The 13,359-nt window shown below is 44.1% G+C and overlaps 1 protein-coding gene across 1 annotated transcript; it reads left to right on the top strand.

Moving 5' to 3' along the window:
- The first annotated feature begins 11,462 nt into the window (after positions 1-11,462).
- On the top strand, positions 11,463-11,831 carry LOC134586280 (late histone H2B.L4-like). Its single transcript, XM_063441767.1, has one exon. It carries the CDS (start codon positions 11,463-11,465, stop codon positions 11,829-11,831), a length of 369 nt encoding a protein of 122 aa, XP_063297837.1.
- The last annotated feature ends 1,528 nt before the right edge of the window (positions 11,832-13,359 follow it).

Here is a 13,359-nt window from a genome sequence, read left to right as displayed (position 1 = left end):
GTTGAGCAGGGGGCGCTGTGCGGCGGACACAGCTCACACATGGCCGGCTACCCTAGTGGAGGATTACATTATTTTCCACATGGTATTAGAAAAAAAAACTCCCAGCATTGAGGTGGGGGTGGGGCTTACCTTCCAGCAGGGACGGAGCTAAAAGTGCCGGCTGCATGAGAAGCAGGAAGGAGTCCCTGCTTCCCCAACACCCAGAGCTGCACTGCCTTCACTCCTCCCAGACCATAAAGGACAGAGGTAACCATGTATGACTGCCTGTTTGTGAGTATGTGCAACTGTCTGCCTCTGTGTGTGTGGCTGTCTCCCTGTATCTGTGTGTGTGTTTGTGTTTGACTGTCTGCCTGCGTGTGTGGCTGTCTGTGTGTGTGTGTGACTGTCTGCCTGTGTGTGTGGCTGTCTGCCTCTGTGTGTGTGGCTGTCTGCCTCTGTGTGTGTGGCTGTCTGCCTCTGTGTGTGGCTGTCTGCCTCTGTGTGTGTGGCTGTCTGCCTCTGTGTGTGTGGCTGTCTGCCTCTGTGTGTGGCTGTCTGCCTCTGTGTGTGTGGCTGTCTGCCTCTGTGTGTGCGACTGTCTGTCTGTGTGTGTGTGGCTGTCTGCCTGTGTGTGTGTGGCTGTCTGCCTGTGTGACTGTCTGCCCGTGTGACTTTCTGCCTGTGTGTGTGTGAGACTTTCTGCCTGTGTGTGTGTGGGGGGGACTTTCTGCCTGTGTGTTTGTGTGTGTGACTTTCTGCCTGTGTGTGTGTGTGGGGGGGGATGACTTTCTGCCTGTGTGTTTGTGTGTGTGACTGTCTGCCTCTGTGTGTGTAAGTACCTGTGTGTGTGGCTATCTGCCTCTGTGTGTGTGTGTGTGTGTGTGTTTGACTGTCTGCCTCTGTGTGTGTGACTGTCTGCATGTAACTGTGTGTGTGTAAGAGAGACTGTATGTGTGGCTGTATGTATGTGACTGTCTGTCTGTACGTGTGTGTTTGTCATTGTCTGCCTGTAACTGTGTGTGTTACGGTCTGATTGTAATTATGTGTGCGTGTGACTGTCTGCCTGTAACTGTGTGTGTGACTGTATGTAACTGTGTGAGTGTGTTTATCTGCATGTAACTGTTAATGTGTGTAACTGCCTGTAACTGTGTTTCTGCCTGATCCTGTGCATTTGACAGTGTATATGTATAACTGTGTGCATCTGACTGTGTGCATGTGATTCTGCAAGTCTGCAGTCTGACACATCTGGCATGCACTTCTATTGGCTGCAGACCATAAGTAGCTGTCTTCCTAGCTCCGGCCAATCAGAGCACTGCTGCAGATTACCACAGGACACTGCAAGTCCCTGAGCTTGCGAGACAGTTACGCATGGTGTGCACCCAGTGGAGGGGAGACCAGATTCAGATCAGCATGCCCCTCTACCAACTAGGTAACAACAGGAAAGGAGGAATTAACATTTGTTTTTGAATCATTATTTATTTAATACACTATAAAAAGAATGATGGGTGGGAGAGGGGGGCTGCGAAGATTTTTTGCACAGGGCACCTAAGGATCTAAGGCCGGCCCAGCTTGGAAGATATCCAATATGTCTGCTTTGTGCCACCAACTATGCCCAAATTATCTCAGTGTACAGTGCCATCCGCAAATATTAATAAATATGAACAAAGAATGCTGTGAAATTTGTCTTTATTGTTTAACATTTTTTATTTTTTTTAAATTCTTTATTTTTGGCAGTGCAGCATTACTTACAACATTTGTCAGTGACAGAAATAAAATACATCATGAATATACATTAGTCAGCGTTGGTACGTACAAAAAGTCAAAGCATACTGCACTGTTATTTTATAAGTAAAGTAACATACCGTATATACTCGAGTATAAGCCGAGTTTTTCAGCCCATTTTTTGGGCTGAAAAACCCCAACTCGGCTTATACTCGAGTCAGAGTCTGTATTATGGCAATTTGCATTGCCATAATACAGACTGGGGGGAGAGGGGGGCTGGCAGAGCTGTACTTACCTTTCCTGCAGCTCCTGTCAGCTCTCTCCTCCTCCGCGCCGTCCGTTCAGCACCTCGGTCAGCTCCCAGTGTAAGTCTCGCGAGAGCCGCGGCTCTCGCGAGATTTACACTGGGAGCTGACAGAAGAGCAGAACGGACGGCGCAGAGGAGGAGAGAGCTGACAGGAGCTGCAGGACAGGTAAGTACAGCTCTGCCAGCCCCCCTCTCCCCCCCACTGAACTGCCACTGGACCACCAGGGAAGGAGAGCCCCCCTCCCTGCCATGTATCAAGCAGGGAGGGGGGACGAAAAAAAAAAAAAAATAAGAAATAAAATAATTTAAAAAAAATTAATAATAAAAAAAAAAGGGGGTATAAGGACCACTATGGGAGGGAGGGGGTGGGTTAAGGACCACTATGGGAGGGAGGGGGGTATAAGGACCGCTATGGGAGGGAGGGGGGGTATAAGGACCACTATGGGAGGGAGGGGGGGGGGTAAGGACCACTATGGGAGGGAGGGGGGGGGATAAGGACCACTATGGGAGGGAGGGGGGGTATAAGGACCACTATGGGAGGGAGGGGGGGTATAAGGACCACTATGGGAGGGAGGGGGGGTATAAGGACCACTATGGGAGGGAGGGGGGTATAAGGACCACTATGGGAGGGAGGGGGGGTATAAGGACCACTATGGGAGGGAGGGGGGTATAAGGACCACTATGGGAGGGAGGGGGGGTATAAGGACCACTATGGGAGGGAGGGGGGTATAAGGACCACTATGGGAGGGAGGGGGGTATAAGGACCACTATGGGAGGGGGTGGGATAAGGACCACTATGGGAGGGAGGGGGGTATAAGGACCATTATGGGAGGGAGGGGGGGGGTATATGGACCACTATGGGAGGGATGGGGGGGGGATAAGGAACACTATGGGAGGGAGAAGGGGGATAAGGACCACTATGAGAGGGAGGGGGTGGGATAAGGACCACTATGGGAGGGGAGGGGGAAGTAAGGACCACTAGGGGAGGGGAGGGTAAGGACCACTAGGGGAGGGGTGAGTCAGGACCACTGGGGGGGGGAGTGAAGGAACACGGGGGTGGGGAGGTAAGGACCACTGAGGGAGGAGGAGGGGAAGTCAGGACATATGGGGGGGGGAGGGGGCGGCAACATTTTTTTTGCCTACAGCGGCAAATATCCTTGCACCGGCCCTGCACACACTGCATTCACACACTGCATTCATGCACACACACACTGCATTCATGCACACACACACTGCATTCATGCACACACACACTGCACTCATACACACACTGCACTCATACACACACGCTGCACTCATACACACACACAGCATTCATTATACACACACTGTAAATAAATATTCAATTAATATATTTTTTTTAGGATCTAATTTTATTTAGAAATTTACCAGTAGCTGCTGCATTTCCCACCCTAGTCTTATACTCGAGTCAATAAGTTTTCCCAGTTTTTTGGGATAAAATTAGGGGCCTCGGCTTATATTCGGGTCGGCTTATACTCGAGTATATACGGTATATAACTTTCATGAACAGAGTAATTACACATCACAGTTTGCATGACTTAACATCCCATAATGACAGCGCTAGGCCTCCCCTATCTGGGCAGGAGGGGGGACGTCACATCTGTTCGGGGTGCCGGTCAAGCTTAAGAGGTTGATGGTTTGAAGTCTACGCTTCTAGTATAAATACCATTGTCAAAATACGGGTTGGCTGTGGGTAAACATGTCGGGTTATCCAGTTTAGCCCGAAGGGTGTGTGTCATAGGCCGATTAGGGTGAATCTAGCATGGGTCTGAAGTACAAGGGCTCTTGTGGCTCGTTGAGAACACTAGTGGTACGCTAGAGCCAAGACCTCTATGGCCTGCTGTGGTGAGTGGCCGCCTATTATTTGAACTTATCAGGGTGCTTAAGTATAGGGGTTGCATAATTGTAGCTCCCCTGGGTAGAGGTATAGTAATAAATCAGAAAGGAGGAAGAGTCTGCGCTAATTCAGTTAAGCAGCAACCCTAATGCTTGGGGAATTCCGTCTCCCTCTTCTATTGCTATTGTGTCGGCTATCTTTATGGTAACCCGCTACGGATAGGATGCTATGAAGCTTTATGTAGCTTTATGAAAATATCCTATTGGTGTTCGGTCTAGCGGGCGCGTAATGGGGGAGACAAGGCTGTTTGTAAGTGACAACATTAACCAATACTTATTGGCCAATATACCATCACCAAGATAGCTACACTAATTAGTACTAGCCGGACAGTTGCGTGAAGACTTCCTTAATCTGCTGTACTCACTTTCTTAGGTATACTGGTATTTAAACAGCGTGTAACAGAGTGCGACCGTGGGAGTTCACATGAGCTCCTAATGTAATCAAGAAGATAAACTCCTGCAGAAGGTAGCCTTGTTTTTGTTTTGCAGCAGGCTTAATAAAACATTGCATGTGCAGTAAATCAGCAATTAAAGGCATAAGATGGCAACATGTACCCTGATAAAAAATGGTAATATGTACCCTAAGTGACACAACAGGTATAGTATCACGTATAATAAAGATCAGAATTAAATTATCGAACAATGCACGTGCAGAATATCGGCAATGAAAGACAGCAGAATTAAAAATATAAAACAAGTATGTGCAGGATATCGGCATTTAAAGACATAGGATGGTAATATGTACCCTAATTGGAACAACAGGTATGGTATCACGTGTATTAAAGATCAGAATTAGATTATCGAACAATGCATGTGCGGGATATCAGCAATGAAAGACATCAGAATTACATTATTAAACAATGTTTGTGCAGGATATCAGCAGTTATGGACATAGGATGGCAATATGTACCCTGAGTGAAACAACAGGTATGGTATCACGTGTGATAAAGATCAGAATTAAGTTATAGGACCCAGCATAAATAAAAATTGTCATGTTAATCACCTGCTCGTTGGCAAGTCATGTAACCTGGTCTGACACTTTGATAAAACGGTAGAGAACATTACAGACATTAAAAATTAAAATGTAAAATCAAGGAACGTATATGCAATTTAAAGGTCATTCTCATTAGAGGATACCTGATGAACTGAGCTGCGGAATCTAATACTGAACTACTACACTAGCTGGGAGGCCATGCTCCAGGTTAGTGGGAAGCAGTCTCTAGTTATCCAGTGTGGTTCAATCAGTCTTTCAATGGTGTTATGGTACCGCCTGATGGGTAGCCGGTGCGGTCACCGCGGTCTGCCGGTAAGTTAAGGCGAGTTTTGGTCTCTGCTCTGGTGTGGTCCGTTCTGGCCGGGTGCCAGGTTGGTCTCCTCCGCCGTCAGTCCTTTTGGTTGCAGCATTATAACTTGGGGCGTCTGCAGGGGCAGTAGGGGCTTTCCGGATTCGAAACGCCGATATCAGGGGCTGTGCTCCACTCACCGCCTGTACCCCCAATGCTCCGGCTACTTTGGTTGCAAAGTTCATCAAGGCCTCCTGGTTCACAGATTCTGGAATGCCTCGAAGCCTGATGTTTCTCTTGCGGTGCCTGGCCTCCAGAGACGTGACCGTGTTAGTAAGTCTCTGGATCTGCAGGGACATGGCCTGTATTTGGGTTTGGGACTCCGCTATTAAGCCGTCTCTTTCCTTCCCTCTGGATTCCACCTCATCTACGCGGCGGGTCAGGGTAGTGATTTCAGTCTGAACCCCCGCGAGGTCCGCTTTCCACACCGCCTGTAGGTCTAATAAAAGTTGCTTGATGTCCCCCTTAGTGGACGGGGAGGCATCCGTATCAGAGTCTGCCCTTTGATGCACTCCACTCAATGTTTTCGGAGCCTCAGTATCAACTTCCTCCATGGAGTCTTCTGAGTCGCTGGAGCCTCGTGCTGTAGCGGGGGCCATTTTGGTCTGGGCCTGGGGCCGCGGCCCATCAAAGGACCGTCGAATATCGGTCTGACCAAAGCCCTCTGTGTGGGACAGTTTACGGTGTTTGCGCCCCATCCTTATGTTGGAGGTAGAGGCGGCAATTTGTCGTCGATTTCGCTAGTTTTCGTGGCTTTTTTGTCGTTTTGACGGTCTGTGTAGCAGGAGCTCTGCACAGGCACGTCTAGTCGGTTGCTCAGCTGGCCACGCCCCCCCTATTGTTTAACATTTTGAACGCCAAAGTTAGCTTTCATATTTGTTTTTTGCATTTTTCAAACACAAACATATATGAACGCTAACTTTGGGCAGTGTTTGTTTTCAATTGTTTTTATTGTTTCACGTTCGAAAGCTCAATGAATGTAAAAAATATTACAGCATTGCATAACATAGCCTTCGCATGGAATTTCAGAAAGCAAAAAAATAACACAAAGCAAATAGTCAAATTAACAGCAATTGAGGGTATACATATATGGTAGCAGATACGGAAACATAATATTGAAAACATTTTAGATGCATTTGCGGCTAAAAAGATAGCTGGGCATTATTAATGTACGTATAAACCTCAGTTATAGATATCAAAACCCAGCAGTAAAACAGCATATGGCATCTTAACCAAGTTGCACCCAGGTTCTATGTTATTGCTATGATAGAAGCATGTATGATATCTGGCTTATTGAATGAACAAATGACTGAAAACAGACAAAAAGAAAAGAAAATATGCCCCTCACAGGGGCTAGAAAAACAAGTAGTAAGGCCCTTACGTGAAAACCCCGTCTCAGGCATCTGCAGGACTATATCCCAGTGCATCTAGGGAACTTGTGTCAAGCACGTGAGGCCAAGATAAAAAGAATTAAAAAAAAATAATAATAATATGTCAGTCTCTTGTGCTGTCTCTTGCCATTGTATACCCCCCCCCCCCCCCCCACCACCACCACCCCCCATGCAGCAACCTTTTTAGAACAGGACATGGTTATTGTACATGTGTAATGTGGCTGTTCTTAGTATTTATGCAGATCACCTCCATAGGAAGCCAATCTCCCCCTCGATCATCCTAAGCCAGTCTCTGCCCTCCGTCAGTGCAGTCCATGACACAGTGGGCACTCGGGGGCCATTGTAGTCCACTTGACCCCCCCTCAAGAGCTAGTAGACTACTCTCCCCCTGCACCTCCCCTGTAGCACTTCGACTTCTGTTGGGTATGTGTCGCCTCCTGTCTCACCCAACACCGGCTACACTCTCAGTGCAGGCGCACAGCTCCCTCTGCCACCGGTAAGCCGAAGGTCCATATGCTGAATGGCCACGCAGTACTCTCAAGGTTGTCTCATCCCTAAACGGCAGGTGGCCCATGGATACTGCGGCGGGATGACACACCTTGTAGGCCCTGAGGTATCCAGTAGCAGCCCCTTTTTGCAAGTAGGTTCCTGCATTTTCAGCAAGTTTGTGGATGCAGTACACAACGAGGGATTAGGATCTCCAGCATGGACAGGTCGTCCCCTCCATTAGCATTTCAGGTCACAGCCAAAACTTCTACCTAATGGCCGGTGTAACCGCTGGCGGTTCCCTTATTTACCACTATAATGTCTTAAAGCATAGAACTTAGTAGGGCTAACCATACAGATATCTTAGCCATAATTTGATATAGTTAGTAAGAGATCCTCTATTTAACATATTTAAATAATTACAAATACAATATAAAATAAGGATTGTCTTGGAAGCAATAAAGTTTTGTCTTTTTAGGTATTTATTATATAAAAATATAAATATAGACATATAAAATCCATTACAATAATTTATAGCAGTTTATAAGATTAAACTAACTGCTTGCAAATATCATTTATAGGTTAACATACCCTTCTGAACATGTCATCATGTCAGCCTCTAGGTCATTTTAAGATGGAGCAGCGTCTGTCTCCAAGTCTCTCCTCTGTCCCTTAACATTTAAAAGTACACCTATTTATACCTTAGGTGTCTTCATTTTAGGGTCAACCTATTTCAAATATGAAAAATTAACACTTCTTTTACTTTATTCATTTTAGGACCTCCCTTAACTTGGCAAAAATACAAGGCCATAACTAAAGGGTGTACACGTCATGGAAATTTTCCTGGCTTAGGTCAAGATGACATCTTAAAGTCTGCACATCTTTATCTACTTAGGGTAACCACAGTATATTATGTACTGAAAGAGTCGTAGCATAGCCTTGAAGTTTGTTTATGCATTATTCTTATTGTAATTCGTCTGGGACAAAATGGGGTAAACATATTATGCACTGAAGGTAGGTAAGAGGTTATTGCTTAAAGAAACATCTATGAAAAACAATATGTTCCATTTCTAACACCTTGTCAGTTTGAAATATCTCTTAAAGACAAAGTCCACACTTTGAGAAATACAATATTTGCATTTTAAAACTTGTAATATTTGCATTTGCCCATAACACCGGGATATCCCCCACCGGCTGGGAAAGGGGAGCAGGGTCGGGCCGCCATCCCCTCCTCCAGTACCCGCATTGCAATCACATCTCTCCTGGTGGCTTGCAGGCATGCTGTTTGTGTGGCAAAGTGGCTTGCAGGCTGTCAGGGCCATATGCTCACATAGGCCTGGGGCAGTAGCGGCTCTGGTCGTCTAGCGTATCCGGTTCCAAACCGGTATCATTATGGGGTTCCTCTGCAATATTCTGCCAGAAATTTGAGCATTAACTCGCTCTCTGAGGCTGAACAGACATATAGCGCAAATCCCAGTTTTTGTTTACATTTTGTTTTGATCAGAATGTGTACAATTGCCTCTGTCCTTAAGGGGTTAAATGTATCTCACTACACGCACAACAAAAATAAAGAATTTAAAAAAAAAACAACAACAAAAATACAAAAGCCAATTTTAAATCGGAACTGTCAAATAAAATCTGAGTTACCCTTTAATCTACTTAGGTTGTTACAAGCAAAAAAAAATGTTCCCCTTGTTTGTTTAGCTGCAGCTTGTTAGATGTCACAAGCAGCCATTGTTGTGTAAGTAACTGAGTCTGTGCTGTTTACTAGGAGTATAGTTTATTATATATTGTAATTGGCTTGACTGGTTGCTTAAAATTGAATGCCAGGTATGTTTCCATGAACCATTTTACTAAACTGGGATTCAGTGATGGCTAAATAGCACTGTGCATCATGAAACACTTCATAACAGCTGAATAGATATTGAGAAGAGTAGTCGCTAATTGCAGATTACTGGATATTATTATATTATAACAATACGTTTATTTTAGTATGAGAGCCTGTATCCATCCAAGCCAAGTATTTTTAGAGAAGACACCATATCCAATTCTTATAATGCAACTTCTTAATCAAGATAAAAAAAAAAAAAAAAGCCAGTAAAGACCTATTGGACTAAAATGTGTATGAAGGCTTATCAGACCTAATTTTATAGTACGGCAGTAGTGTTTTGTTTCTTTTTGCTTATACTACCATTTCTCTTTAAATAATACTAATATATATATATATATTTTTAGTTCTTTATTTTTGTAGTGCAGGTGATTACATACAGCTTGTCATGCCACAATAGCATTTAACAAGAAAGTCAGGATACATAGCTTACATGGTATAAGGCATTGAGTTAGTCTTGCACTAATTTTTAGAAGGGTATAATAACAGGTTTATAAACAAACTTGTGAGGTCCATCTAGAATCCGAGTACAACATCAACATTCCTGGTAGGTGAGGTTATCTAGATATTAGGTGAAGTGTGTTAATACAAAATGTTATCCTTATTCTATTCCTGCTTTGTTTGGGAGCTGCTAAGTAGGATGTGTTCCAGTTTGGCTACCCAATCTGTGTGTGTGGAATATGCTTTCAGCCACATAGAGGAATCAACTTATGTCTTAGCGGTTAGACTACAGAGGTAAGTATGAAATATGCTAAGCTGTTGTACGTTTCGATGTCGTTATAAGGTACCGCTGCTGCAACGTGAGTGTAACAGGAATAATGCATTGACTTTTAGGTTTACATGACAAGGTAATATCAGGCTAGTCTAACATAACTAAAATGTGGGCATGCATAAGTATGTGTGCATATCAGTGAAGCGGTAGCAGCAATAAAGCTAGAGTCAAGAAATACTGACTGACATTGTGAGTAACTAGTCAAATATGTTGAGATTAACAAAAACTTTTGGGGGAACATTATAGTCCACCTGACTTGCAGTATCAAGTCGTCTGCTCCTTGCTGGGATCAGCCGACTCCCTGCTGGGGTGTTACAATGTCCTGTGGATGAGCCAGGTGCTCGACCAATGGCTTGTGCAGGGGTAGCGTTAGGTCCGTGTGGCACGGGTGGAGGAGGCACGGAGAGTGTCGCCTGGATCCCTTCAGCAGTGCTGGTTTCCTTCTTTGGGTCAGGTGAGGCTTCCAGAGGGTCCCCTCTGCTCGTGGGCTGGGTGGTTCAGGGCATCGATCCCGGCAGTATCCCGGCTTTGTCAGGGTAATTCGCTTGGGCTTGAGGGTCCGCCGGGGGCTTTGCCTGTGCAGGCGTCTCTGTTGGAGTCTCTTTGTAGGTGGTTTGTTGCGTGAGTTCGGGCGCTGTCCCGAGAGGGCCCCTTGTCAGAGCAGGGCGTTTGCGGGTGCAATAGTGAGGGCAGCTTCTGCTGAACTCTGTTTGGTGCCTCGTGATGAGTTGCATAGTTGTTCTGTTTTCGGCGGTCGCATGTGAGCTCTCAATTGTTTCCAGAAGGAGGTGAAGATTGCGTTAAGCCGGTGCTCAGTGTCCCGCCATAAACTTTGGGGGTAGTCTGTGCGGTCATCCGCCATCTTGGGTTCCTTCGTGGCGGTAGGATTGGGGCTCCGTGTGTCTGTCTCTTTGTCTCCAGTCTGCAGGGAGGGCTTGTGGAGGTGGACCGGGATGACCCCCACCGGTCCAGAGGGGGGGGACGAGGGCCCAGTTCCTGGTGCTTGGCCGGTCGCGGCAGCAGGAGAGCGGCCGTCCCTCCCGCGCCGCCATTTTTGTAGGCCTCACCATCGTGTCGGGTGATCGGGGTTCGATATGTCGCTTGTTTAATATATGCTTGCGTACCCCGATGTCCTTGCTCACTGGGTGCCTTTACTATCTCGATTTTGTGCCTTTTGGCAATGAAAATAAGCTTTGTTCGCTGTTCTCAGCAGGAGCTGCTTTAGTGAGCGTCCGCTCTGCCAATACTAATATTTTAAATTGTTGTTTATTTATTGAATTAAGTTTTAATACATTAATTGTATGGTGGTCTGGAAAACAATGGGCATCGCCATAATGGTAGAATTTGTATGATACATAAATATATATACTTATACATAAGCAAGTAACAAAAATACAGTAACCAATCAGATTACTCCATGGGGAAAAAAATAAAAAAGCTCCAAAAATGCATTCAAAATAAGTAAGTGCATAGAAATTCTGGAATACTATGCAAAGAAAATCACTTAAAAGTGTTCCATGTCCCCAGTTATGGCTAACAGTGTTTTAATGTATAGTTTAACTGCAGCCTAATTTAAAATAGAAAATACTAAATCTGGATAACAGTAAATATTTTCTATTTAGGTGTCTTAGTCTATCTAGAGAGGTGCTAAGCAACCATGAAGAATTCGCAATATGGAAACAAGGAAGATACTAGCTCTCCATCAACAAGCAGCCTTCCCCAAACAATAAAGAGGCGCAGGACAGATTCATTTTCCATGTACATCCAAAAGGTGATGAAAGAGGTGAACCCAGATCTAAGCATCTCCTCCACAGCCACGAAAGAGGTGGAAAAACTTGTCAAAGACATCTTGGAGGTAATTGCTGGCCAGGCAGGCCGATTGGTTCGCTATAAGAAGCAACATACACTGTCGCAAAAAGATCTTGAAATGGCAGTTTGTTTTATACTTCCTGGGCAGATGGCAAAGTATGCCATGTATGAAGGCAACAAGGCTACTATAATTTACAAGCTTTTGCACAAGATCTGAGTAATTCAACTGTCATAAGTTCCCAACTCTTAATAAAACAGCAATGATTTAAAAAAAAAAAAAAATTATGTTTATTACATGTGTTAAATATTTTAGTGCATAGACTCTCAAAAGTTGTGTCTCACAATCTGGGATTGATACTTCTGGATATGAAAATTTAATGACACCATATCATACCTCACAACATGTTAAATGGACAAAGAGGGACTCTTTCATTTTAGTGGTGTGGTTATTGATGTGTCCAAGGGCAAAGCTGTTTTGACAAATTCAAAGTGATTTACTAAAACCAATGTATGCAACTTAAATGTAATTTAGCACAAAACAATGTATCTTATATACACAGATTTATTTATAAACACATTTATTTTAGTTTAAAGACACATTACTGTGAGTATTATTGCTTTTATATAACTCAGATACACCAGCAATATGGAGCTCCTAGAAGAGAGGCACAGAGGAATGAAAAAGAGGGACAGAGGGATTTGGGCCCAACATTGGGACTGTTCCTCCTAAATAGGGACAATCTGGAGATTTGCAATATGTCTGTTTTGTACCACCAACTATGTCCCAATTACCTCAATATACAGTGCCCTCTGCTAATATTTGTAAATATGAGATGTGAAAATTTTCTTTTTTGCTTAACCTTTTGATATTTTGTTAACAAAATACACAACAATACTCTGCTCTCATGGATATCAAACAATTGCAAAGACAACACAGGTAAACAATATATATATGAAATCATATGAAAAAAAATATATATGAGGTATATTCTCATTGATATTTTAATGTTTTAGTACATATGGGTGACTAGGAACAGGAAATTGTTCTCAGCGGTAGAAATATGAGGTTACACTTAAGTCATTCATCACAATGGACATATAACTGTGACATGCAGCAAATGGGTGTTGAGCTTAACAAAATGGAAAGTGGCCATAAGAAAATAGCAAAAGCATTGAAAATGCACATTTCCCACTATCAGGGCAATACTTAGGAAGTTCCAGTCAACTGGAAATGTTATCAACCTGGAAGTCTATAGAGGCTTTATACTCCTGAGGTCTTTTCTATTTTGTTCGCAGCACGTAAGTGAGGGTTATCCCCTACAGGTTGATCCACAGACACATTACGAGTTCCCCTTAGGGGTTACTTGTTTTTGTTTTCTATCAACCTTGAAGAGGACACGTGTTTCTATTGTCTCAACGCACTGTAAAAATGATGGTTCCAGTTAAAAAATTGACAAGGAACACAGGTGAAGAATTGCAGAAGTTAGTTGCATCTTGGATCAGAAAGTCTCCAAAACTACAAAACTACATCACCACAAGTTAGGTTTTAAGAAAAAACTCTACTCTCATCCAAAAACAAAACTTAATACAACAATGTAGATCGGGGCACACCTGGTGGTTTCTTCAGTAGGCAGCTTTATTATAAAGTGCAGAACAAATAAGTTTCAGCTCCTTGGAGCCTTTTGAGCCAAAAACAAACTCAAGCATCTTCAGTTTGCCAGACACTACTTGAACTTTAAATCGGA

This window comes from Pelobates fuscus, chromosome 2 (assembly GCF_036172605.1).
Source record: "Pelobates fuscus isolate aPelFus1 chromosome 2, aPelFus1.pri, whole genome shotgun sequence".
Classification (NCBI taxonomy): domain Eukaryota; kingdom Metazoa; phylum Chordata; class Amphibia; order Anura; family Pelobatidae; genus Pelobates; species Pelobates fuscus.
This window is presented reverse-complemented; position numbering and strand designations above follow the sequence as displayed.

Coding starts and splice junctions, on each gene's coding strand:
- LOC134586280 (XM_063441767.1), top strand. CDS start 11,463: ATGAAGAATTCGCAATATGGAAACAAGGAAGATACTAGCTCTCCATCA.